Source organism: Anas acuta, chromosome 3 (genome assembly GCF_963932015.1).
Source record: "Anas acuta chromosome 3, bAnaAcu1.1, whole genome shotgun sequence".
Taxonomy (NCBI): domain Eukaryota; kingdom Metazoa; phylum Chordata; class Aves; order Anseriformes; family Anatidae; genus Anas; species Anas acuta.
In genome coordinates, this window is record NC_088981.1 from 35,977,076 (window position 1) to 36,004,118 (window position 27,043).

Genomic DNA, 27,043 nt, shown 5'->3' on the forward strand with positions numbered 1-27,043 from the left:
GCCGTAAAATGGCGGAGCCCGGCGAGACGGAGGCGGCCGGCTTCAAGCGGCCGAGCCGCCCGCCGCCAGCAGAACCGGGACCCGGAGCCGGTCCCGGGGCTTGTCCCGGTCCCGGTCCCGCGGCGCCAGCCCCCCGCTACGAGGAGCCGCCGTGGGGCTGCCGCCCTCCAGCCGGCGCCGGCTACGGGCTGGAGGTGCTGAAGGGCGGCGTGGTGCTGGGCTCGGTGCGGCTGGAGGGCGGCAGCTGGTTCCTGGTGGGGCGGCTGCCCGGCTGCGCCCTGGCCCTGGAGCACCCGTCGGTGTCGCGGCACCACGCCGTGCTGCAGTACCGGGGGCCCGGCAGTTCCCCCGAGGGCTCCGACGCCGCCGGTTTCTATGTCTACGACCTGGGCAGCACCCACGGCACTTTCCTCAACAAGGCGAGGGTGCCGCCGCGCACCTACTGCCGGGTGCGGGTGGGCCACGGGCTCCGCTTCGGCGGCAGCTCCCGCCTCTTCCTGCTGCAGGTGGGCCGGGGGTGGTGGGGGGAGCGCTGGTATTTATGTAATTACGGGGCCTTGTGCCCCAGCTGTGCCCCGAGGGAGGTTTGGGGAGGGCAGGAGGGCCTTGGGGTGTCCAGCGTGGAAGGGGGGTGAACTGCGTGCTCCCCGTCCGCTGGAAATCTTTGCATTGTGCCCCTTTGGGTTGTATTTGAGCAGCCTGCGGGTATAAAGTAACGCTCACTTCTTTCTTTCTCCTCCTCTCGATGTTGAAATTAATATATCTGCATGTAAGCAGATACATCTTCCAGTTTGAAGAGCAATGGCAAATGGTTTGAAGAGCGCTTTTTGAAGGGCGCTATAATCTGTAGACATTATTGTATGTAATATGCATGTCTGGTTGAAACTATCCCTCTTCTTTTTTTCAAAACACTCCTATAAAGTTACTGTTTGTGACACAGGGACCCGAGGAGGACCAGGAGTCCGAGTCGGAGCTGACCGTGACGCAGCTGAAGGCACTGCGCAAACAGCAGCAAGCGAAACTGGAAAAGACGATGTTGGGAGAGGACTCTGACGAGGAAGGTGACAAAGAGGAGAGGAGAAACGAGAGCAGTCAGAACACCGAAATGAGCTGCTCGTGGGGAATGGGTAAGCACTGATGCACACATCAGCTGATGCGCCTTGGGAGGTTTTTAAGTGAGTTTCAAGGAATACTGGGGTTGACGTACCAGCTGGATGACAATTGTCCAAAACCAGTGGAAGTTCCTGAGTACAAATGCAAAGTCCATTTCCTTTTAAAAAGACAAGTACTGTGAGTAGGTGAAATATACCAGGCAAGAACCTTACTAGAGCTTCTTCTAAAGTCAGGGAAAAAGTGATTTGTCTATACCTCGAAAGGAAAATGAGACTTTAGTTTGGGCTGTGTATTTTGTTCTTGCGGTGACATTCACATTTTGGCCAGAGAGGTTAAATTTTCTTGCTTGAGACTGCTGTGCAATGAGGCTGTCCTTACATTTTTAACAGTAATTCCACATCTGAATGAGATAAATTATAGCTAACGAGCTTTTCAGTACAAAATGGTTTGTTTGTAAATGAGCATTTATAAGTACATAAACCCCTTGAAGGTGCTGAAACTCTAGTAACATTTCTATGTAAAACTGTATCCTAAAATGGAATAACTAATTGCAAAAGTGTGGGGGTTTTTGTTTGGATGCAGAACCAATATTCAAGTTAAGAAAAATAATTTTAAGGATGATGTAGTTGATATTTCTTTCAAACTGACAGTAGTTGAAATACACTGGTGTTCAAATTCTAACATTTCAATATCTTGTTTTCACTTTGTTCTTCCAGGAGAGGATGCTGAGGAGGATGATGCTGAAGAAAACCCTATTGCTATTGATTTTCAGGACGTACAAGATGCCTTCTATATGAAAGACCCTAGAAAGGCCCTACAGGGCTTTTTTGACAGAGAAGGTACTTTTCACTTATAAATTGTTTTTGCTTAGCCAAGTTTGGTGTTTGTGCTCATATTTTTCTTTGGAAATTAAAGAGTGAAAGCTAAACTTTTCTGTTTAATTGTGGGTGGGGCTTTTTTGTTTGGTCATTGTTTTTTGGGAGAAGGGGGTTGTTTTTAAAAACTTGGCTTGCCACTGAAGAGCTGAGACTTATTTCCTAACTTCTAAATTGGGAGTTGGAGAGGGCATCTTATGTTCCTCTGTCAAACCACATCCATCTTTTGAAGCTATATTAAAAAATCTGAAGCCATCAAATTTCAAGCTGTGCTGTTCGGAGATAGCACTGGAAAGTATTAAAAGAAAAAAGCAATAATGAATTAGCCTAAGCTTCCATTAGTTGCTAGCAAAGCTTACGGATTACTCCTATATTTGTTAACATGAAAAATTAACCTTTGTAATAAACAGTATCTGTGAATCCAGATTTCAAACTGTCCTTCCTTCAGTATCATTTACTTTAATGCCTGAAGGTACAAGGTTGTTTTTTTTTCTTTAACTGTGTATTCCTAAACAGGTCAGTTACGGATCTTTGATATGAAAAAAACCTTGATTGTGAAAAATAACTAAATGAGCATAATATGAACCAAAGATCCCATGGCATTAAAAAAAAAAAAAAAAAAAAGACAAATTCAGTCTTTGATATACCACAAGAACATCATACCTATTTTGTCTAACCCTGATGTTTTTCTCAGCTATAAAGATTGTACCTGTTTATTTCACTTTTGATAACTATACCAACTTTCTTTCTTTTCCTCTCTAGGAGAAGAGTTAGAATACGAATATGATGACCGTGGGCACAACAGCTGGCTATGCAGGGTCAAGTATGTATACATTCATTCACTTCTGTGTGTAGAATCTGGCTTCATTGTATTCACAAACAAAAGCTGAGGGAATCACTTATCTATCATGCTTGCCAAGGAGGCCAGCTGGAATTAGACCAAAGTCCTGATACTGAAGCAGAAGGTCAAGGATCAATGCCTAGTTCAGTGTCTGTACTCCTTTCTGGTCTGCCAGCATTTGGTGCTCCTTAGAGGTGAAAATTGGTAAAGCAAGGAAACGGGTTCTTTCACTTCCCCATGTTTTCAGAAACACATGAAATTGAAATACAAAAGAAACCAGGAGTCAGTATCTTACAACTCCTAATGGGGAAAAAAATGTTCTACTCTATACCATCAAAGAACTGAAACTGGTACAAAGCAGTTTTGTGGGTTTTGTTGACCAACTAACGTAATTCTTGTATTAGGCTGGAGAAGGTGAGGTAGAATTAAATCAACAGATTAGGTCTCAAATGGATAGGTACAACATGTCATCATTGCTTAAGAAACCTTTCCTTCAGTGTGACATAAAATATTTGTTACTGGTGTTGCATAGATGCAAGGTGATGCTTAAAAAGATTCATGACTGATGTTTAACCTGTTGTAATCCCAACTGAACAAATGGAAAAATATTTATTGTTTGGGTTAGTGAAATAAAATACAGAAAGTCTGTGCTCACGTTTGGATTAGTAGGGTGTCAAATGAAATGTAAAAATATTTAACCCCCACAAAAAGAAAGACTAGAGAGAGGTGGAAAGAACAATGTTGACATGACAAATACAGTGTCTGAGTAGCATCCAGGAAAAGCTGTTTGTATTGGAGCTATTCTCTGATGCTGTGAACTGAACAGGTTGCCTGTGGATGATGCATCAGGGAAGCAGCTGGTGGCAGAGGTTCTCCATTCAGGAAAGAAGAAAGAAGCAATGGTACAGTGTGCACTGGAAGCTTGCAGATTATTGGATGCTAGGGGAGTGCTGAGGCAAGAAGCAGGTAAATAACCGTGTAAATGCTGTGATGTTTCTAAAAGCCCCTTAACTCCAGGGGTTTGAGATGGCTATCATGAAATTGTTTGACTTCTCAGTGTAAGTCACTTTGTTCCTGGCCTTTTCCTTTAACCTTTCCCAGTATCTCGAAAAAGGAAATCAAAGAATTGGGAAGATGAGGACTTCTATGATAGTGATGATGACACCTTCCTTGATCGAACTGGTGCTGTAGAAAAGAAGCGACTGAACAGAATGAAAAAAGCTGGTAAAATAGAAGAAAAACCAGAAACTTATGACTCCCTGGTAAGAAGAATTATGACATGCCAGGCCTATTCTTTCATAAACGTCTTATTACTGAGAAGGAAAGCTTATATATGTGTGTGTGTATATATTTTTTTTCCCCAGTTCTTATTTTTGTTGGCCTGAACTCTAGTATCGTTTGATACCCTTATCTATTAATTGGACAAGATAAATTGGAATGGGGTTAGATTTGGTGATTGTAGAATCACCAAAGGCTTTTAAAGGTTTTGAGAGGGGGAAAAAAGGGATATAGAAGAAACCTTAAACTCTTAAACAACAACAGAAAGTGAGAAAGTGATTTGTTACTTCAATTTAATACTTAGTGTACATCACAGAAACATCATTGGTACTGCTACTAACTGACGCATATTTGCTACCTTAGGCAGAAGGGATAACTGTCTGTGGAAAATAAAATACCTTGTTGTCAGGAACTTTCATGGCTTAAGGCCAAGTCAGCCTGCAAAAAAGTAGTTTGCAGCTCCTTGTGTTGTCTCTTCTCTAGTGAGCAGGGTTTGGTTTGTGAGGTTCTGTCACTGCATACAAGACTTAATTTGTCATAAACTAGGAGAGGCAAGAGAAATTTGCAACTTTGAGTAGAGTTTTTTTACTTTGTTCACAGTATCTGTAAATATCTGAAAAAATGGTAATTACAGTGAAAGCAAACTGCCTTTCTTTTTTGTCTGTGTAATATTGGTGTAATATTGCCTTCTGCTTGGTAGATCACAACAGTGGCTGAATGAGAACAGGATACCATAAAATAGCTTTAAAGCACTAGATAATAATTGCAAGCTTTCAAGTTCACAGGGCACATACCAACGAAGGATCTTATTCTGCTTCAAAGAATGAGCAGACTGGACTGACACGAGTATGACAACTAAAAATCCTACACAGACAATAGTGTGTGGAGAGGCTAATAGGTGAGAGTAGGAAGGGCTTGGAGGATCATGACAGTGGCATAAAAGCCACTGAGAAAGGACTTTCTGAAACACATAAATATGAGTACTGTTCAAATAATTTTTGATGCATTGTTTAGGAACAATCTAGACTATATTTTTTTCATCCCAGAAATTCCCAGTCAGAGATCAGAAATAAAATTAATTTAAAAGAAAAAAAAAAGAGATAATGTGGTAGGATATTGGAGAAACTTTTAAATGGAGATTTTAAAGAAGATAAAGTATATGCTTAGGAGGTCTTTTCTCTTATAGGTCGCAAAGCTAAAGGAATCTGAAAATGAGCTCCTTGAGATAACAGAAAAGCTGAAGGCTTCAGGGAAAGGTAAGATGTGAAGTCTCTGATTATAGTGTTCTCCATTTAAAAAAAAACATCTTACGGATATCATAGACTCATGAATCTTACATTCATTTTTTTGTATGTCTGCTTTCCACAAAGAGGTAGGAAGATTTGCAGGTGATTGAGTTATCTGGAGAAGATACTTAATACTCTTAATCCAGTAGGTTATGTACTGTGTGTGTAGTTATTTGCTAATGAATGCAGATTTCTCCAAAAGTATCCCACTTCTAAGATAAGGAGGAAAGTGTACAAGCTCCTGGAGCATAACAGGGTGGGCATTATTACTGTTTATCTGCCCATAGTAGTGAAACTGACCCAGCTCAAGGACCACATTTTTCCATTCCCTCCAAAACCATCTGTAAGGGAAGAACAAACAACTGGCAGAGGAAAGACAGTATCTTTCATTTTACTTCTCTCATTGCAAATACACCTTGAAAAGGTAGGAAAAGAGAAATACAGAGTTAGAGTAGTGGATGCTTAGCTCACGTGTTCAGTAATATAATATAATTCTGATATGTTATCGTGTCTTGGTAAATTGTAACTGGTTACAGAACTAGTTTAGAGACTTGGAAAAAGTGAAATCTCATCAGTTAACTACCAGGCCCAACAGCCTGCAAGGTATTGCAATGCAGAGTGATTCAGTTTTGGATGCAGATTTCCTAAAACTAGACCAGGATAAAACATAGCAAATATTCTGTCATCAGTTTGTGTGCGTGTGTTCTAGTTACTTGTGTTTTCTCAGATGTAATCACAGATGAGGAATACAAGTATAAGCCAGGAGTGTGTGTATTGATCATGGGTGACTCTTATTACTCTCTTGAGCTGCCTGGCAAAGTTGCAGCATTCCATACAGTTCTGAAACCTTCACGCACTTTGGCTTGCTCTAAATGATCATTTGTAGCCTAGGGGTGAGAGTGTAGTGAGACCAGTGAGTGAATGACAGGCTAAATTGCAACACCTCTTACCAAGCACTTGGAGAGATTAAGTGGTTTTTGAAAAGATCTCAGTGAAAGTTCATAAATTGTTCTTCAGAACTAACTACTGATGGACTGACTTGGTGTCTCTCAGTTACTGATGTAACTGGATGAAAATCAGACACACAAAAGCTCTTCAGTCTCATTTTTGGTTGCCTGTTCAAAAGAAAATTGGTAAGTTTTTGGTCCAGTAAAAGCTTTATTGCGTTCCCCCCCTCCCATGACATCTCCTCTTGATTCTAGGCTGTGAGGTGATTCAGGCTGTTTATTAACAAGGCCTTCTCATTGATCATTTTTGTCTAAGCTCAAAATAGTTAGGAGAAAGAAGAGTATTTCTGTCTGAATTTCTTTTATAATACATTTCATTCTTATTTATATTTGGTTGGAGGTGGATGCTCTTATCTCTCTGAGCTTTTTAATCCTGTATGTCTTCAGTTGCTGTTTCAGCTTTCATATGTTTGTGAAAACTGCATTTTGTCTCTAGATCAGAAATATCCTTTTCAGTTGAGTACATTTGAAAATTTTAGTCTTTTTATACTTTTGTGTAACTATTAAATGTTATGTAAAACTGCTCAGATGTGTACTCTTAACAATAATGTAAACTGCATTAAAAATAACTCATTGGTCACAGAATTATCCTTGTGCATATATTAAAGCCACAGATAAATATCAGATTTGCCAACTTTATATAACAATAAAAGGCAGAAAACTGCCTGTCAAACAATTCGCTGTAATCCTAACAACAACGTTTTTCTTTGTCTCAGAGTTACTTTTGAGCAAAATATAAAAATTCCTTTCTCAGGCTTGATCAATGCTTCAGGAGTTTTCCTGTTCTTTTGTTCGTTTTCTAAATCCATATGTTAGAATTGTGTATTTATTTTTCTTTGTTTGAGTTTTTCCTCCCAGTTTTATTTTAATTAGTTAAATATGCAGAGAAATATTTTTGTTTGAAGTCAGGTGGAGTAGAAGGACTGTCTTTTTGTTTTTCTCAAGTACAAAGCAGTGTTTTCCTGTTAGAAAATCAAACCAAAACAAAGATAAATTTTGTGTGATTGTCTTAACATATACAATTTATTCTCATATGCACTCAGTCATTCAGGAGTGGGAGACAGCATCATGTGTCAGTTAATTCATTTTTAGGTTTGCAAACGTTATTACATAAACATCCTGGGAAAGTCAAAATGGGATTTCCCATGTGGTGTTGTAGGATTCCTTGTAGCCGTGTTTATTTTAGTCTGTGACTATAAAAAGGACCCAAAAGCCACTTTTTCTTATTTTTTTTTAGGGACTTTTTCTTATTTTTTTTTTAGGGATCTTGATTTGGGATGAGCAACCTAAAATGCAGACAGACTTGCTCATAAAGAAACATTCAATTTTGAGTGGCTTTTTCATCTGATTGGATTAAGATTTACTGCTGGGCTTTGTTAAAAGAAAAGCTTTCATCTTTCTAGGGCTATCAACCTCCATTATTTCACCACACAAAAAAATCTCACAGAGAGAATAGTCATTCATATATTCTTTATTCTCTAAAGGCAGGACTTGAGTATAACAATATGTATCTTATCGTTATTTTGCCTAGCCCAGTCCCAGCCAGCAGCTCAAGATTCCTTGGATGAATTCATGACCGAAATAAAGTCAGGGTGCACCTTAGACAGCGTGACTCGAAAGAAACTTCACTTGCGATCGTTTGAACTGAGGAAAGAGCAGCAGAGATTGAAAGGGTTAATAAAGCTCGTCAAGCCTACAGAATTACCTGAGCTGAAGCCCCCGTAAGTCTTGGCTAAAGTCTGTTGTGTTTTTTGTTTGGTTGGTTTGTTTGTTTGTTTTGTTGTTGTTTTTTTTTAATTACTTCCACTGTTGTTACTTTTCATAGGCAATCTTGCACCCCCAGTAAGTAGACAGTTTTCCAAATGCAAAGGCAGCAATGCCTTCAAAACTTCCTGGTTCATCTCTCCAACAAGCTTCTGTGCCTTCTGGCCACTGCTGCCTCTGGGGCTGAGGCAGATGCACAGCAATAGTGGAGTAAATTGAACCTACACTGGGACAAAGAGCAGGAAGGGGCTGGAAACATGGTGTCAGCATTTATTTTTTTCTACAACCTCCATCCAAAAGGAACTGAAGAGTTTTACAGTACTTTGTATAATATGAAAATCACTTTGTGAAATGTACCCAGAAGTCAAGTGCAGTGGCTGTTCAGCCACTGCCTAGCAATGCTGCTGCAATTCAAGAGGGTGTGTGCTGGGTTCATCGTTTACTAGTGACAACTTGATTAGAGGTTTAATTACTTAATTTACTTAAATTGAGGCTTGGCCTCTGAGTGTGTTTATATATTTACAGATATATTATGCATATATGTAAGTGCATTTGAATTTGAGGGAGTCTGATAAGTGTGGTTTGTGTTTTTTTTTTTTCTTTTTGCTTTTTCTTTCTGTTATGGCAAGTGTCTGACTCCTGCAGTATGGAGGAGTCATATCCTGAAACATCCTCCTTGGATGCTGCAAGTCTGAAAGAAATAGAAGGACTTTTATATATTCACTTATATTTTGCAGGGTTTTTGCATATGTATATATAAGACTTGTTTGGTTCTTTAAATACTGTTTTTCTTTGTAACTATTTTTTATTAGGAGTGGGAGTCACAGTCTGGAAGCAGACAGCAAGCCTAAAAAGATTGCCCTGCCTCTCTTCGGTGCAATGAAAGGGGGGAGTAAATTCAAGCTGAAGACTGGAAGCCTAGGGGTAAGTGCTGCAAGTCAGACACTTGTTCTTAGATATCTGAGGCTGTGGAGCCTACAGGTGGCAACCGTGTCATCTCGCACGGAGGAGCAAGCCTGCAGGAATGGAAGAGTACACGGGGCAGCAAGCAGTGTCTGCCAGATGTTGTTTGCTGCCAGCAGTAGCCATTCCGTGCCCTTGTGCAATCAATCTTCTGGGGCACAGCTGCAGTTAAAAGGCATTGATCCAAGTAGAGGCAGTCTGGAGACATCAGGCTGAATGACTGCTATACATCAGCAGCTAGTCCTTTTCTTTCTTTTGTTTTTCTTGATCTTTTAGCTAAGATCGTATCCAAGATTGATTCAGCTCCCAGTGTCCCTTTTATGAAAAGACTGCACTCTTGCCTGTGGGCTGAACATCTTTTTTTTTCCCCCTTCCATCTCTACCAAAAACTCTTTCCTTAAAACCTAACTATTCTTCATCCTGTGAGTGTTTCCCTACCAGCTATCACTGTGACCGAAACACACGTGTTTGCTCCTGTAATGAATCTCTGTGACATCTACTTCTGTGTTGTTCTGGCACTGATGCACAAGTCTTTGTCCTGCAGAAATTGCCTGATAAGCGTCCAGTTATCCCTGAAAACTTGTTAAAAATGAAAGACGATAGACCAGAGGAAGAGGAGGAGGAAGAAGAGGAAGAAATGGAGGAGGAGCAGGAAGTAGATGCAGTAAACAGCAGAGCATCAGATGTGGAAATGAAAACAACAACAGAGGAAGAAACAGGAGAAGAAATTAATGATCCCAGTGGTTCTACTCACAATAATGAGAAGCTAGAATCCCTTCAGGATGGTAAGCATGGATTTTGATTTTTCTAGTAGTAAGGCTGAGTCTATAAGTACTCTTTTTTTCTTCCTGAGTCATGTGAATCTGCTAAGGTTTGTGTCACAGGTTTTCCAGCAGTATATAGTTTTTCCATGAATTTTTGCCATGAACCCAGTGTCTAGGTGAAAATAGATGAGGAACTGGTGAAAGTTATACCTGTTTCAGGTTGGGACTCTACTCAGCAGTCATGTTTACTTGCTTTTGGTAAAACAGAAGTAAGTCTCCTGGACTCAAGAAAGGTCCTATTTTGATAGGCCCTGATTTCTTTAGATTGAATGTCCATATGATAATAACAACGTGTTGTTGTCAGAGAGAGTGACTTAATATGAAAAGAAATGCCTCAGTAAAGCTTCAGACCAGCTAGTGAGGAGGAAAAATAATTTTAAAAATAGGAAGGAAGAAGCATCTTCTTTGCATCTCTGTGGTTTATCTGTAACTCATCCTTTTATATATTAATTTCATGCATTTAAAATCTTATTAATAATGTTTCTCCGTAAATAGTTTGTTTGACAGAAACCTAATTCCATCTTCTTGTCTTAATGCTGAACAGGTTGTTCTTGAAAAGTGTATTTTAACTGGTCATAAATTTTGCTTTAATACTCTATTGTGATAGACTTGAATGAAATAATTTGGAGAACTTCTAAGAGAAGAATTCTTCCTGAAACAAATGTAACTAAGAGTTCCCTTCAAAATTTTTTCTGCACTTCAAAGTTGGTGCAGAACATTCACCTAACATTTTTTTTTTTTTTTACAGGGGTTAATATTCTGCCTGAGCCAAAGATATTAAGAAATAAATCTCAGATGGGACCCTCGCTAGAGAAATCTCAAGGTGAGCTGTACAGTTTGGAGACTATAGTACAGTAGCATGTGGATTCAGAAACTGCCTAAAGGAGTTACTGCTTTTTTGTCAGTAGAAAGAGACTAAGCTTAACTGTAGAGTCTAAAGAATCTAGAATTCAAATGAAGAATTGTTTTGTTTGGGCAGTGCTAAATGTATGGCAAAGACAAGCAATTTCAGCTGTTTCAGATCTCCTTGCTTTTTGTAGTCACTAACTGTGGAGAGATTTTTTTTTTTTTAAATAAATGTCTAGAATAAAAGTTGTTATAATTTAGGAGCATAAACATACAGCTTCTTTCCCCTTATTCTCTTGCAGTACTAGCTCATGTCACTTCGTAAAGGGAAAGTTCTGTCCTTCTGTAGTGTTAACTAGTACATAATGTTAGCTAGCACTCTTAATGACCCAGATGACCCCTCTGCTCGTGCACACACACACACACATACACACACACAAGATTCTCAAAATGTAGACAGTGTATGGTGCAATGAACATCTGGAGGAGATCTGTATGAATTTTCTTTTTTCCTAAGTCAGTGCCTGAAGAGTATGTTTTCCTGCCCTCATGATAATAACCATGGACTTAAGAAAGTCAATATTTCATAGATTAAGCGGCAGAAAAGCCAGGCATACTTCTGTCTTTGCCTTCCCCTCACATATGTTACTATAAAATGATTTTTTTTAAGGTTGTTGACTCTGCATTTTCTACAGTTTATGTCTAAATCAGTCACCGTAGTGATTACAGATATTGAGTTTCTCATAGAAAATCAACATCTGCCATTAACTAAAAGGATTTTGCAGAATGCCAAATAGAGGACCTCATTAAACTGCATTCAGTTTGGGGACTGTGAGTGTATTAAGCATGAGTTAATAGATCTATGGAAAACAAAGATGGTCAGCAGCCATAAATATGAATGGTTTTGCAGTGAGTTGTCTTGGATTTCCTTTTGGAAGTATCCATCCTTATGTGAGTTTTCTATAAGCATATTTGTGATAGAATTGGTCATTTTATGATGTGTCATAAAACTTTTTTTTTTTTGTCAGCATCTGAGGCATTGTGCAAGAAGCCTGAAGAGACATCTGAGAAAGCTAAGAAAACAAATAGCTCAAGCAAGGTCAGTTACGATACTGTGACTCCTACAGCCTAAGAATTACAAGGAATCATTTAGTCAGCTCCTTAATAGTGAAATAGTAACAACTGGATTGAGTGTGCCTTTGGTGATGGTAGTGCTTTTCTGCTGAGTGATTCCCAAATGTAGAACTGCACACTACCATTGAACACAGCTTCTGGAGTCTCCAGTGAGAACGCAGAGCATTTCAAGCATGAGAAAGGGGTTCTATGAAGCTGTAGTAAATAAAAAAAGGTTCTCAATTGAAACACAGAATTATTTTTCCAGCTATTCACTTGGCAAAGCTGATATTCAGCTGTTGTGAATTGCGTCTTCTCCTGTAGCACAAGTGTTGTAGAACACTGGTGCTCTTCTGGGCTTTCAAAGTGACTTTGCAAAACTTTCATGGAGAGTAGCATGGGAAGCATGCATTGGCTGACACAGAACATGCTGGACTAAAACTGTAGTTTTCATCCTTCTCTGTAAGATAATGGTAAGAGAAATATCTAATAAGACTATCGTATTTTGCAACCCAATTATTATTGAATTTGAGGGTACGTGATGTGCTTCCCATTCATAAGATTTGTAGTAAAATGCAAAGTATATGAGCCTTCCACATTTTGGGTAGTTGTTGCATTGCTGGAATTGGGAAGAAACTTCTCTGATGGCGTGCTCTTAGCCTGGTGTTTATTGCGAGGCTCTTCCCTTCAGAATGCATCCCACCATAATGCTGGCTGCCATCAAAGAAGATTACTGTAGTTGATGGACCATGAGTTCTGAGCATTAGGACATTTTTTTGTGGTGACCATTGAATTTTAGTCCTGCTCCACCTGCTTAGAGAAACTTAACTCCCTGAAGCATGTGTGCGCTAGCTGCTGCTGCTCTTGCTGCTCTTGGCAGAGGACCCAAGGACTGGGTAGGCACAGCCTCTAGTATTATTCTTTGTTGCTGGCCTAAAGTACGTTGATAAAGAAAGCAAGAGTAAATTTACTCTATTAGAGCCCAATGTATACCCTTTCTATGAGAAGCTGCCTTGTTCTTCTGCATTCACACTGAGGCAGTCAAGTCAGCACCTCCCATCAGCACAGAGTTCACTCTAACACTGAGCATTCCCCAAATACCAGATGGCTTAGCTGTGTTCTCTCTCCCATTACAAATCACTTTTTCCACATGCCCTGTCTGCCATTGCGCTCATTTTCTTGCATGGAAAGTATCAAGTGGAATTCTCCTTATGTTTTTTTCTCTTTTCATGTTTGAGGAATAACTTTGAATAATGCAAAACTGGAAAAAATCTATTTTTTAAGTGGCTGTTCACAAGTCATACTTAAAAACTGTTCAACTCCACAGTCTAATGTTTTTCAAAACATTAGTGATACAAACGAACTCTTTTAGAGGTTAATTTGGGGAAGGGAAATTGTTTTTCTGTTTCTTTGTTTGTTTTGATTTTTGAGGGAATGAAAAATTGCTTCAACTGCATAACTTAGGACTGTGTCATGATATTACAGAGTAATGCAAATCAGTGCTGAGTAACATGGGCACATTTTGAGCTCATAAAACATCAAAAAACTGTAGAGTGAGACTTTTTTTGTTAGCTACCTGCAGTAGTTGAAAACAAAACTTGAGAAAATGATGCCAGTGTGGCAAAACTTAAAAAGCTGGGGATAAAGAGACATTGCTGTGTCAACATTTGAATTGCAAGTGACCTGTTTCTGTTTGCTTTAAACATTTCAGTGATGCCAGTGAGACCTGAATAAAATGGGTTTTCTTGTCTTTTGAAAAGCTAAGTTACCCTTATACAACATAGCAGAACTTTTATATACTTTATATACTTTCAAAAGTCACCTTAAACCTAAAGTTTTCAGTGGGATTGTGCTTTGAAATCACTAAAGCACTTCTTAAAAATCCTACTCTAAAGCTTTTCCCTGTGTAAAGAAACTCAGTGTCGAATGACAGTAACAAACATTAGGATGAGGCAATTAAAATGTTCAGAACTGGAGTTGTGGAAAGCAGTGGGAGAGATTTCTTTGAAACTGAAAGTTGTCATAGGCACTTCTGTTATTCAGTAAAGCTGTAGAGTTTTGCACTACATTTATCTCCCCTCACTAGTCTGCCCAGATCCACTCTCTGAAGACCATGGATGACCTGATTTGGTGTTGGCAATGGACCTATTTTGAGATGGAGTTTGGACTCGTTGATCTTCAGAGGTCCTTTCTAACCAATGTTTCTATGGTTCTGTGACTATACTGGGAATAAATTGGATCAATTTGAGAGTTTACTATATTTTTTTCTTTCCACTAAACTATATTTTTTTGTCCATGGCCATGTAAAAATAACCCCCACTACTCAGCATTTGTCTTTTGAATAATTGAGAGACTTAGTGGCTGTGACACATTGTTGAAAGGGTGCAGCACCTTAAAAATCTTTTCTCCTTTTGCAGGTCCAACCACCTTTTTTTTCTTCACATTACCCAGATGACGACCCAGACTACTGCATGTGGGTTCCTCCTGCAGGTATTGACAATTTCTTTGGGTTTTATTCCTATAACTCCAGAATATACCTAACAAGTAGTCAGGGTGTCCTTGTAATGCATTGAGGGGGAAAAAGTAATGTGGGAATACTTACTGCGAACCTGATGTTTTTTGGCATGTTATGCCCCATATTTACTTCTTGTATCTCCATGCAACGCTTGTTGTGAAATGCTGACCTTATCTGTAGCAGCTTCATCTCAGTGGACAAATGCACCTGAAGTTTGTCTTTCATTTCTATAACATTTGAGAGACCTAACTCCATTCACATATAGTGATACAGGTATCTAGTTAGAAGAAAAGCTCAAAGCTTCACCAAGGATAAATGCCCCAGCAATATTAGTATTCTCAATTTTCATAGAAGCCTGTGACATATGAAAATCCTCTGCAGCTTTTTGCAATACAGACTTTGGGTCGTACTTTGAAGAAAAGTCTTGCTACCTCTTTGAAGATGCTGAATAATTGATACACACATTTAGTACATGTTAAAATTGAACTTTTTTGATTTTAGTTCTAGAGTGTTTTTAGTTAAGTGGGGTTACTCTTAAAGAATGTATTGAATTTCCAGTGGCTCCAAAACTGGAAATTTATTTTCTTGCATTTAAGTTTTCATCGTAAGATCAAAGCTTAGCTTTCATTTGGTAGATTCATCATTATAACTTTTGCTGAAGCTGTTGCAACTTGATAATGTGGGAAGGCTCTAAAGGAAGTAAAAAAAAAATGAGAATAAATTTCACTGTAGAAAAACTATAACCTGGTGAAGCCTTCCTGGCATGTGAATCAGCTGGAGCAAAGTGCCTGCTTCAATAACCAACCCAGAGGTCTGATTTAGGGTAGCCAAGAGAGTTGCGTCCATTAGAGGGAGCTCCTTTTCTTGTCTCTACCTGCAAATAACCAGATTTATCTTCTAAGTTGGCATAACTAGTACACCAGGAAAAAAATAATAAAATAAAGCATGAATAGATGATGTAATCTTGACAGTGTTAGTAATGTTAAGGAATTATAAATAAAAAGACAATTTGGACTGTAATATCCTGCCTGGGTTTATGCCTATCTGACAGGTGCTGCCTAGAGACTATTTAATACTTGTCCTGTAAACTTGTATTGGACTAATTTTTGGTGTGTTTTTTTGTTCATTGTTGGTTGGTTGTGGGGTTCTTATGTTGTTTTCTTTGTTTGTTTGTTTTTAAGTTAATTTGTTTTTTCTTTAAAGTAACGTTTTATCTTTGTCCATTAGGTCAGAGTGGTGATGGCAAGACTCACCTCAACGAAAAGTATGGCTACTAAGCTTCAAGCTCCAGAAAGCAGATCTGAGGTTTGAAGGACTGCTCTGCTTCGGACTCTTTATTGAGTCCACTCGTTACTGAGGGATAAAAGAGATGTTTTTTTCAGACCCTATTCCAGCCGTGCTGGCTGTTAGCCATCCCTGCGTGTCCTCTGTTGCTTGTGTTCCAAATACTTTTTTTAAAGATTCCTGAGCCCACGCATTCTTCTCTCTCTTTCTTCTGCTATTAGCTTTGTTCTTTTTGTTTAGTGTGAAACCACAGACTTGTTTATCCTTTTGTAAATAAAAATATAAAAAATATTTTAAGTATATTAAAAAAAAACACTCCATGCTTACAGGACTGATAAATTGAATTCATGTTGGTTTTAGGCAATTAAAATGAGACACGCTACCATTTTGCTTCTGTTGCTGCTATTTGAAAATATAATCAAGGCAAATGGAATCCGAAACACATTTTTCGTTGGGGGGGGGAGAACGCAGAGACTTCTACTTTAAGAAAAAAAGTGTTTCAGTCCTCCCCAACAGAGGTTTTTGAATACAGTTGCTGAATGCTTGATAGGAAGGGGACTAGGAGGGAGGAGAACACTGTTATAAAGGTGTAGAAGCACTGAAGAACTGCAGAGTATGGCACTGCCCATCTCAAATTAGAGGATAACAGAAGAAATGATGAAAGGATAACCTGCAAAAGGCTGCTTATATTGTAGCCTGTTCTTTACCTCTCACAGCCCATGAACAAAGAGCCACTTTCATGCAATTTCAGCACTTTATAAAGAATGTAGGTTTGCAACTGAATAACTAACTCTTTGGCACCAAAGCATATTAGAGGCAAGAATAAAGCAGTGTTCAAAGTGGGAGTAGGCACCTTATCAAAGGATGACAAAAGACATCCCATTCTGACTGGTAGCCCATTTTCTTTGGAGCAGGAAATGCTAATGTATAAGAGTAGATGTTTTTCTCTCTTGTGTATATGAATATAGGTATCTGAAGGAGAGTACAAATATATATATATTATGCATGGATTCACTTCTGATGTGTACTTGTGTACATATTGCATACATTTAGAAAAAAGCACACATGATTTAAATGTGTGGGTATAAACTGGATTAGCACTTTATCCATTTCTTGAACTCTTACTAAAGTTTACATGTGAATAGAGGTACTTGAACAAAGGTAGAGGGCAGGATTGGGTGCCCTGCTTGCTGGGACTAGAGAACAGGTCCAACTTGGGGTGCCAGGAGGTTGAGCGTGCCCCAGGGCCGTGGGCTTCTGCCCGGAGGCCACCATGGGGCTGCTGGCCCCCTGGGCACTGCTGGGCCTGGCTGTCCCTGCCCATCCACCCCTGGGCCCTCCCCTGCTCTGCCTAGGGATCCATTCCAGCCCAGTGCTGCCCCTGAGCAAAAGCAGTACAGGAAACGGTTTGGGTCTCTTGTCATGGACCATAGACCACGTTCTGCACCTTCTGACAGGCCTGGTTTCTCTCACCCTTTCCTTGCTCCTGGTGATAGAGCTGCTCTGCTATGCACTTTTTAGGGTTTTTGCAATCTCGATTTATGCTATAATCTCAGCAGACTTTCTCCAGAGCCTAGTTCAATTCCAGGTGTTCATAAGGGCTCTTCATTTTAATCACTGTGGATGCAGAGGGCCTGCACAGGTGTGGGACAGGAGAAACAACAGTTCACTACTTACCCTCTTGGGAAACAGAAAAAAAGAGCCCACCAGGTGGGTACACCCTTACTGCAAAATAGGCAGCCAGCATGTCAAGTCTCAAAACAATGATTTCTGGGTTCCCTAGAGGGTGTTATTTTTGCTTATGAAAGGATAGAAACTAGCAAAATCATAGTATGCACAAAGCTGTATCTTTTCATTGGGAGGCTGCTTTGTAGTACAGACAAATTGCATTTGCCCTGCTGCCAACAAGCACGTCTCTGGGGATCAAGGCCTGGGCAGTTGGTGCTGGCTAAGCCCATGAGCTCCCCATCTGTTTCTTTTCATAGCAGCTCGCTTGTGCTCCCATACAGATCTGATGCTAAAACCCGCTCTCTGTCGGTGGTCCATCTTTTGTTGCATTGTGTGTTACGAAAACCCAAAGGTGGTCCCCACAGGATGGTTCCAGTAAATGCCATGGTAGCTGTATCAGCTGTGGAAAAATCACCCATTCGAAAGCTGTTGGCACCCCATCAGTGATCATTTTGCCATTCAGAAATCAGGTTTGTACTTGATACCCACCACCATGTAACAGGACAAATCTGAATATTTTCCCTTTTCAGCCAGGTACATACATCACTGAATAGGGGAGATTGAATATCTCTTTCTTCTCTAAAGATAGCCATAAACCAGTATGTGGCCAGGAAAGGAGAGGCCACCACTGTATATGAAAAGGGATCTGTACAGCTATAAGCCTTCCCCTTTTCATCAGCCTCTTTCTCACAGCCTGTGCAATGGGTCATCACTGTGATCTTATTCCTGTGTGCTCTGCCTCAATTTTTTTATATCCTGTTGGCAATAGTAACCAGTTCTTGTTGCAAGTCAAAGATCTTCTCCTGATGGTCTGTGTATGTGTCGAGAACTGCTTTTTCTCCTAAGCAGCATGCGGTGCTCCCTGTTACAACCCTGCCGTGGAAGAAGGCCTACATAACTGATTCTTAATGGTGCTGAAAAAATGGAGGAAATAACCCATGCAGCCCTCGATACCCAACATTTGGAGAAGGCTGCTTAGTTTCATGGGTAAAAAATGTAAAGAGTCTATGAAATGTAAACTCCGGCTGGGTACTTCTCTGCACATCAGCTTACCACCCTGGGCAATTAATTACACAGCCATTTTTTCTCTCCGCAGCTGGCTCACAACCAAGCTGCCATTGCAGCTCGTGGCCTTACGTGCTAGAGAAGCTCAGCTCTTAAACTTCAGCAGGTTCAGCCTCTGGACTATTTGAGGTGCTTTTCCCACATAAATCCTGCACTTTTCGTGTAAAATTATAGCTGAATACCCTGTTGTGTTTTCTTTGTAAGTAGTTAGGCCTTGTGCCTCTGTAACCAACCCCCAGAGCTGCACTGCGGCCTGGTGCTGGGGCACCTTACGCTCCTGACCACATTAAGTGCCCTGGAAAGCAGCAAGCAGAGGTGGCAGCGATATGTCCAGCTATGGGTGTGATTCTAGAGCGTATGACACAGCTCACAGAAGTTTCTCACCCCAAATGCAGTCCTGTCCCGACAGTCCTATACATGCTGACAGCTTCACAGCAGAGCTGAGCATAATCATCAGGTCTGGATATCTGGCATTAAGTCATCAGGAACTTGCTCTACACCCCAAGCAAGTGCTTTGTGAGCTTCCTGCAGAAGGAGCTTGCTGATTTTGACCCAGTACTGTTGGATTTTCTCTCCGTTCCTTTCAAAACGCACAGATTAGAACAAGCAACCTCCAGATGGAGCTCATGATGCACAGACCTCACTGTACCTCAAGTCTCTTCTGCCAGCAAGAAGGGAACCCCAGCTGTAACCGAGGCTGTCTGTGGGCCCCTGAAAAATACTGCTTCTCATTTCTCTAAAGAAAATTGACACTAGGCCCATGCTCTCTCCTTTCTAGAATGGAAAGGAGCATTCACATGGCCATTCAAAGCCTTCAAAGGAGTAAAACACCTTTTGGTTACTTTCTTGTCAACCTGGGTTTACAGTACTGGAAAAAATGTCAGGACGCAGAGGGATGTTATTAACAAGTGCACCATCCTGTAGCCAGCTCGCAGGCCTTGCTCCAGCATTCAAGAAGTGACTGCTTAAAGCTGCTATTTCCTGCAGAGATCACACGATTAGTTGGTATTTTCTTTGCAACATGTGTTTACCTCATTATCATGCTTATTTTCCACTGCTACAAAACTTCCAGTTCTGTATTCACCTAATAAATACTCCTAAATTTATAGGGCATCAATGCCCTAAGGTCCAGGAGCACCTAATATTTGGGCAGCTGGCTGCAAGACATTTTGGTTCGCAGCCTGTGCGTAAAGCACTATATATTTTGATATCTGTAGAGCAGCACATTCTGCTGTCCTGGGGCACAGAATTATCCACACACACCGCACATAGCTGCAGACATGATATGGGGGTTTTAGGTTTCTTTTTTACATTCTGAAAATGAAGTGCTGTCTTAGGAGCTCTCATTTTCAGAGTGGATGTAAGGGAAGATGTGGAAAGTGTGCTTTAAGTTAGAGGGAAGGGCTATATATCAGCCTGATCGGCTTAGTTATGCTTTTAAATTGTGGAAGTGTTTTGTTGATTGTGCAGCTGGGTCGATGTATATGCAGGTGTATGCACACTTTCAAACACGAATATATTGGTTTGTTTTTCTCTTTTGACCTGTTAAACCACTTGAAACTCAACTTTATGCTTTTGCTGGACGCAATCTGCTGAAACTGCAGTCTGGGCATTTCAAGACAGGCGTCTGTTTATGCTGAGTACCTATTTCAGATCCAGTTTCTTGTAACACCTAGAAATGAGTTATTCCTGCTAAGAATAGCATATGATATGGCTCCATCTGGCAGACTATTGCTCAAGGGAAGCTGAGTTGATGTTAGGCTGCTGGGATAGGAGGTCAAAACCCACCTGTGCTGACCCAAGTGATGAGAGCGCTTGGACACACTGCAGATGGCTCAGCAGCTCCCACAGTCTTGAGTCAAAAGCACCGAGTCCCCCCTTTTTGTAGGAATCATGTTTTACTCTCTACATAAAGATACATTTGCTGAGGTCTTGGCCACATGGCCAGCACGCAACGTGTGCAGTACTTTGGTTTAAAAGCAACATATGGACTCTGACAAAAATTAATGTCCATGTGAACGGCAAAGTCTTCATAAGTAAGGAAACCGTAAGAGCTGGCACATGTAATACAAGTGGAGCAGAGTCAAGTCAGTTCCAAAAGGGAAAGATCTACCAAGTAGGTCGTTACAGTTTCTTGTGTTTGGCAATGGATTAATTTATTTTTGTGCAGAATCCAGGGACCAGCAGACACCTTTTTTTTTTTTTTTTAACCATATACATTTTGAAACCTTTCCTTGAAAAATAGCTTTTCATTTGAGCTTGTGTCTTTTCCCCCACCAGACTTAATCTGGCCTGTTTTGCTGCTGGTGCTCCTCTGTTCTGCCCATACTTTGAGTTCAGCTCAAGTTTCCCCTGTGGGGCGGAATCATGTTGTGTTGAGCCACTTCCTTCATTAATCTTCGTCCTCGAGCCCACCTCCACCGTAGCTGTGCTCCAGAACATCCCCTTTCTCCTTCTGTCCTGCTCCTGAGTTGCCCAAATGATTTTGCAAGGGGTTGAACTAAGCCAGAAACCAGTCTGAACCATGCTCTTCTTCCTCACCCTCACCTCCCCAAGCAGAAACTGAACCTGAATCTGTATTTTGAGGTTTTGAGTGAGGTTTTTGGTCGCAGTGGAACCTGAACCAAATATTTATTTTGCTGGGTCTCTCAGCTGCCCCTTTTTTCTTGAAGCTTTTTTCCAGAGAGTCATCAAGTGCAGGACAAGGTAGCCAACTCCCCGGGTAAGCCAGGTTCTGCCTGGTTTAGATCCAGCCCCAGGCTGATTATTCAGGGTGTGCGCTCACCTCAGCCAGGCGTCAGCTGGAAGGGTCAGCTCCCAAACTGCAGGCTGCTGGTACTGAACAGGCAGAAGGAGCAGGCACGAGGAGAGGGAACTGGGTAGCTACATCCCTGCCTTCTTCTCCCTAACCAGAGCAGAGTCAGGGAAGTCCTGAGATCTGCTCTCCTACGTTTCTTCAGGGGGAAATGACAGAGCCATCATCTCAAGGTAGGGTGGGGTGACATTTCTTTGCAACAAGGTGGAGGAATATTGGTGTGAAATCTCATAGCTTAGTCATTCTTCTCCTTATTCCCCAAACACAATTAACCACCCCATTCCCATTGCACCTCTTCACAAAACAGCAACCCGCAAGTCAGGAACATCCTCATTGCTCTTCCATGCTAAGGTAATTATAATGGGGTCTGTGACGGAAAGATGATTTATTTTCCAATGTTGAAAGCACAGCTGTAAGCACACAGACATTCTCTGTGCTTCCTCCTGAAACAGCCCTCTTGGCTTCTCAGGTGTCTCACCGCAAAACAGACGAAACCGTTTTTTCTCTCCAAATTAGCAGATTTGCCTGAGAACTGTCATCTGTGCTTGTGAAGCCGTCACACGAGGAAACACACCGTGAAACGCTGATGATCTGCAAATTCTCTTCTGCTGTTCAAAATATGTAGATAAGTATTAAAAGGTTTAGGCTCAGGCCCAGGCAGAATCAACTCCTGACTTATTAGCAGCCTCTGACTTTCCTACAGCATTTTCTTCTCTTTGCCTAATTTGCCCAGCAGTAAAATGTGGTCAGCTTCACAGAAATGCAGATGCACCCAGAGAGTGAAACCTTGGTCTTTCTGAGGGATGCTGGCATGGGGTCTAGGCCTTTGCCATGTTTGTGAAGAGCTTTGTTGGCCTGGATTGAAAGGTGCCATCAAGCATCTTATCCCCCTGAAGATGTGGGTAGTGTTCGGGCCGGGAGGCAGAGTCAAAAGGATGACTGGATCTCCTTTGTGCAGGAAAAGGCAGAATACAAACTACGCTTGAAATGACTATGGAAAAACTTCTGTGGTGGCTATGGGGAGAGAGAGATGCAGGTATCTATAGCCAATATCGTTATCTTGTCTAAAAACAATACAACATTTACAGCAAATCAGATTTCCTTGCTCTGTCTCCCTCCCCTCTATCTGTGGCCTGCTGAAATCTGTAATGGCTGTAGGGTTAGCCCAAACCCGTTAAACTCCATAAGAGCGATTTGTCTCCGTACCATGTGCAGAGACTTGTTTAATGTTGCTGTGTTTTTTAGCAAGTATCCAGCATCAATAAGACCTGACCAGCAGGTTTTTTTTTTTCATGTTTAAGGAGGAAAGAAAAGTCATGTCCCAAGCCATGAGGGAGGCACGTGTCTAAATAATACAAAGGAACTGAAGCTGTGCAAAAGCCGGAGGAGGAGGAGGAAAATGCCAGACTTTCCGCAGCTGCTTGGAGCTTACTAGGAAGAGGAATAGCTGCACTGGGCCAGACCAAGGCTTTGCTTAGCTTGCTGTCTGTTGGATGCATAGAAGAAGAAGGAGCATAAGAAATCATGCCTGTGTGCATGTGTATATGCATGTATCTATATGTGCTAGGAGCAGAGGCAGCAGTCACAACTGCAGGAAGGGAAATTCCTGTTAGATATTAAGAAAAAGTCTTCCCCATGAGGGTGAGCAGGTGCCCAGAGGGGTGTAGGGTCTCCACACCTGGAGGGGCTCAACACTTGGCTGGACAAGGGCCTGAGCAATGCCACCTAACTTGGCTTGGTTTTCTGGGTGCTAAACTAGATCACCCCCGGAGGGCTTTTTCAGCTTCAATTATTCAAACACATACATGTATATGTGCATATAAGTATACATGTGCATATAAATATACATATTTCAAAATAATTATGTATATAGTACCTCCTCTCTTCAAACTCATGTTCTTTGAGACTTAACCTGTTGCGCTATTTGCTTGTCTTTTCAATGAAAAGAGAAAAGTCCTTTTACCACGATCCTCCAGACGTATTCGTTCAGCGGTGCTGCTCGTGCAAAGTTCAATGAAGAGGTGGTTCCTCCGGCACTCGGTAGGGTTCTTGGCATGCCCAAAGCTCATGGAAGTGTTCCCAATATCTGATTTAGAACTATAATTTGAAGTCAAACACAAAAAAAAAAAAAAAAAAAAAAAAAAAAAGCACGCTACAAAACAGATTTCCAGGAACAAACCTCTGTATCTTTCGCATGTAAGTCCAAGTAAGTGTCTGGCCAGTGGGTGAGGATGGTTGTTGTGGAAGTGGATGCTCAACTATTGAGGAGAGTTATGACCTTTATTCTGTAAGGAGCGATAGTGTGGAATGAGGGCTGCGTGTGAGGGAGTGAACGGGCTGTTGTCAGTTGAGCTCTGTTTTTAGTTCTTGCTTTGGATCCTATTACCTTTTGCACAGAAACTGAGTTTATTTCTACATTCCCTCCAGCCTAAAGCAATTTATAGCTCTTGTTCTTCCCCTGGTGAGTGGGTGGGAAGCTCTTATTTCAGAGTCCTTTAAATAACCAGACTCAATTTCACCCTCATAAATTTGATCTCCAACACACATCCCCTTACTAAATAAGCAAATATTTTTCCTAAAACCAGTTTGACTTATTCCTAGGTTGACCTTTTGTCAACAAAACATGAAGATATTATCGTGATTGGAAACACTTCTCTCAGGCCCATAAACCAGGCAAACAAAAAGGGGAGCGCAGAGGGGAGAAAGGCTGGGGCTTAAAAACTTCATTTTGGAAATGTCAACTGGACAACCAAACAGCATGAATCAAAAAAAAAAATAGTGAAAGAGGCAGGGAAACAATGTGTGAACAATTACTGCACTGAAAGAGCTGGTAATTCGTTGTATACATAACAAATCTGTCTGCTAAGCTGGGAAATGATATTTCACTTCATCCTGTGGCACGGCCGGCGTTTTTCCATGCAGAGGCTGGGTTCAGGTGGCATCAGAGGATGGTTCGGGTGGGCTCATGCCCTTGGACAAGCCAGGGCAAAGGGAAACCTTGCAGAGGTCCACAGCTCGTGTATTGCAATGAATAGCTCAAGCTGGCTTTGCCAGGAGGGACACCAGAGGCATGCAGGATCCCTCCCTCCTCCATGCTGCAGTTGCCAGCCTTCCAGGCAGATTTTGCGTGTTGTGGGTGAGGGAGCGGCTTCTGAAAGGCACACAGTGAAACTGAAGGTGAGGGGTGTTTGCCCTCCGTCCCCCCCACAGGAATTAGTCCAGGCGGGAACACCAGTTGTGCTGCCTCCTCCAGAGGGCCTCCAGCTCCTCCTGCCTCCGCCGGGCCCCAGCACACGCAGGTTTGAGCCGTGCTGTGGCAAAATGCCCCAAAGAGGCCAAGGGTGGTTGGCGGGCACAGGCTGCTCTCACTGCTTCCTCTCCCAGCCCAAGCCCAGGCAGGTGTCAAGTGAGGCGAGTGATTTTAGCACAGCCTGTTCAAACTGGCAGCATCGTAAAACTCAGATCGTTCTAGAAGCTGAGAAATGCCATTCCTGTGACGTTCATGGTTTTTCAGTGGCATTGTGAGGAAAGGCCTGGGGTAAGCGTAGGAGAAACGGGTCAGTGAGCTCAAGAGTGGTGTAATTCCTGCCAGGAGACAGCTTGCAGGTCTTCAGTGGCACTGGTGCAGGGGGATCTGTCCCAGTGACCTTTCCTGGACGTGCCCTCCTGCAGGTGATTCCAGCCCCTCATCACAGCAGCTCTCACCTGCTTCAGACGAGTTACATCCTGAGCTAGGCCCTGCACATCGCCTGTGCTGTCATCAGCCCTGGCGTGATGTGGGAGGGTTGGTGGAAGAATTGAACAGTGAGCGTGCAGTGCTGCAACAGTGGGTAAAGACATTGCAAGAAATACACCCAGGATCAGGTGTTGGGTCTGTTTTTCCATAATTCCCATTATCTGCTGTGGTTGGTAGAGTAACAGGGGTCTGTCTCTGCTTGCATGTCCATGTTACAGCTTGCTATGCCTTCACTGGATGTCATCCTTCCATCAGGGAGGTTAGAGAGGAGGGGGAGATGAGAACACAGCTCTTAACAGATTTAGGGAAAGACTGAAGCTGTAAATCAAGATCTTCAATACATTTCATCTCCTTTTCTTTCAGCATTTAGCAAGAAAACAAATGCATACACAGGAAATAAGGAACAGATGCGCAAGCGCATCTTGGGACAAATAAATTAACATGCAAGTAAGCAGTCAGGCGAGAGTAGCAATAAAGGGTAATTAGACCACACAGGCACCACCAGCACAGGGCTGCATCTCCAAACACTGCCAATGTTCATGAGGGCCACAGCACAGTGAACTCTTCTATTTTGGGCTATGGTGGCCCCAGGTCAGCACTCAGGCTATCAGTACCTGATGCTTTGATGACTGGGTGGGTAGGGATGCTCTCCAAGAATAAGTAATCATTGAGGGATATGTGAGAACCACAGACAACTCACCCTGCTTCCCTCTTTTTGGGGCAAATTTCCTTTCCACAGCAAGTAAGCAGACCAGACAGATCAGAAAGCTATCATATCCTGTAGCTGTTGGGTTTGAGTGTGGCCAGTACCTTCCCTCTCCCACCCTGTAGACAGAAAGATGTTTTTTCTACCGGATATATTGACACTGAGACATTCTTCCCCTGTCCCCAGTTCTCCATAAATCCTAACCCACCAGCATCCCAGAGCACCAGCCTGCAGTACTGTGCAGAACACAAGCCTGCAGCACCCACAGAAATACAGCACAGCCTTGATGAACTCCTCAAAGGCCAACAGCAGCCCTCAGGCATTGTACAGTCCTAGATGGCAGGGCAGGGTTTGGCTCGGAGCACCTGGGTCACCACAAAACCATATGCTTACCTTGCTCCTGGCCCCTTCTGCATAGTTTCCACAGAGCCTTATATGCATTAGGCCAGCATCTCTGCATGTGTTTTACTCAAAGCTCTGCCCAGCCCTCTCTGAATAAACTGAAGGACGCAGTCACCGCAGTGATTTGTGCTTAGATCCAAGGGAAAATTAAGCTCAGCTTTGAGTGTCTGTTTATTTTTTCGCATTCCCCCCAGTTTTGATTGCATGCGTAGGAATGCGTGTGTAGGAGGGTTTTGTATTGCACTTTGCACCATCCGCTGAGCAGCTCCGGACGCCTGGTGGACTGCAGGCACCATGGCTGGCAGATGCTGTGCTGCATGAGGAGAAGTGGCTGCCCTGCCATATGGACACACGGGACGCTGTTGCTGTCAGAAAATGGTAAAAACATCAACATCAACATGAACACAGCAGTACCTGCGTGCCACTGCTGTGCCCAGCTGTTGGAAAGGCAGCGCTGCTTACCACGTGCTGAGGGAGAGGCTGGGAAGGAATAGGGTTGGCAGCCTCTTGGGTCAGTAAATCCCACGGTTACTCCCAAAATGTCCCCGATGCCCTGCCGCCGGACCATGACCACCCCTCCACACGCTCCTGCCCTCCAGGCAGCTCCTTGCCAGCTGTGCTCAGGGGCTGTAATGGCATCTCTTCACCCTGGTCCACCCGCCAAGCCCCCCAAGGTGGTGGCTGGCCGGGGCTCTCACACAAGGCCTGGACACAGAGAGATGTCCTGTGAGCCCCCAGGGGCATTAGAGACCTGGTGGCAATGCTCATGTCCTCAAGTGCAGGGGTGAGCTGGCCAGGCCTCACTTGCTCCAAATAACTGCACTGCACTTTCCAGCTAGGCCTAAGTGTTTGGTTAATAACTGAGCTAATTCCTGTGTTCCCC

The 27,043-nt window shown here is 42.3% G+C and overlaps 1 protein-coding gene across 1 annotated transcript; it reads left to right on the forward strand.

The window, feature by feature from the left end:
- The first annotated feature begins 8 nt into the window (after positions 1-8).
- SLC4A1AP (solute carrier family 4 member 1 adaptor protein) lies at positions 9-16,093 on the forward strand. The gene is made up of 14 exons (XM_068676609.1): positions 9-506; positions 941-1,127; positions 1,830-1,952; positions 2,751-2,811; positions 3,656-3,795; positions 3,931-4,091; positions 5,294-5,363; positions 7,932-8,121; positions 8,977-9,088; positions 9,672-9,912; positions 10,700-10,774; positions 11,825-11,895; positions 14,327-14,399; positions 15,652-16,093. The coding sequence occupies exons 1-14, from the start codon at positions 9-11 to the stop codon at positions 15,699-15,701; spliced, it is 2,052 nt and encodes a 683-aa protein (XP_068532710.1). The 3' UTR covers positions 15,702-16,093.
- The last annotated feature ends 10,950 nt before the right edge of the window (positions 16,094-27,043 follow it).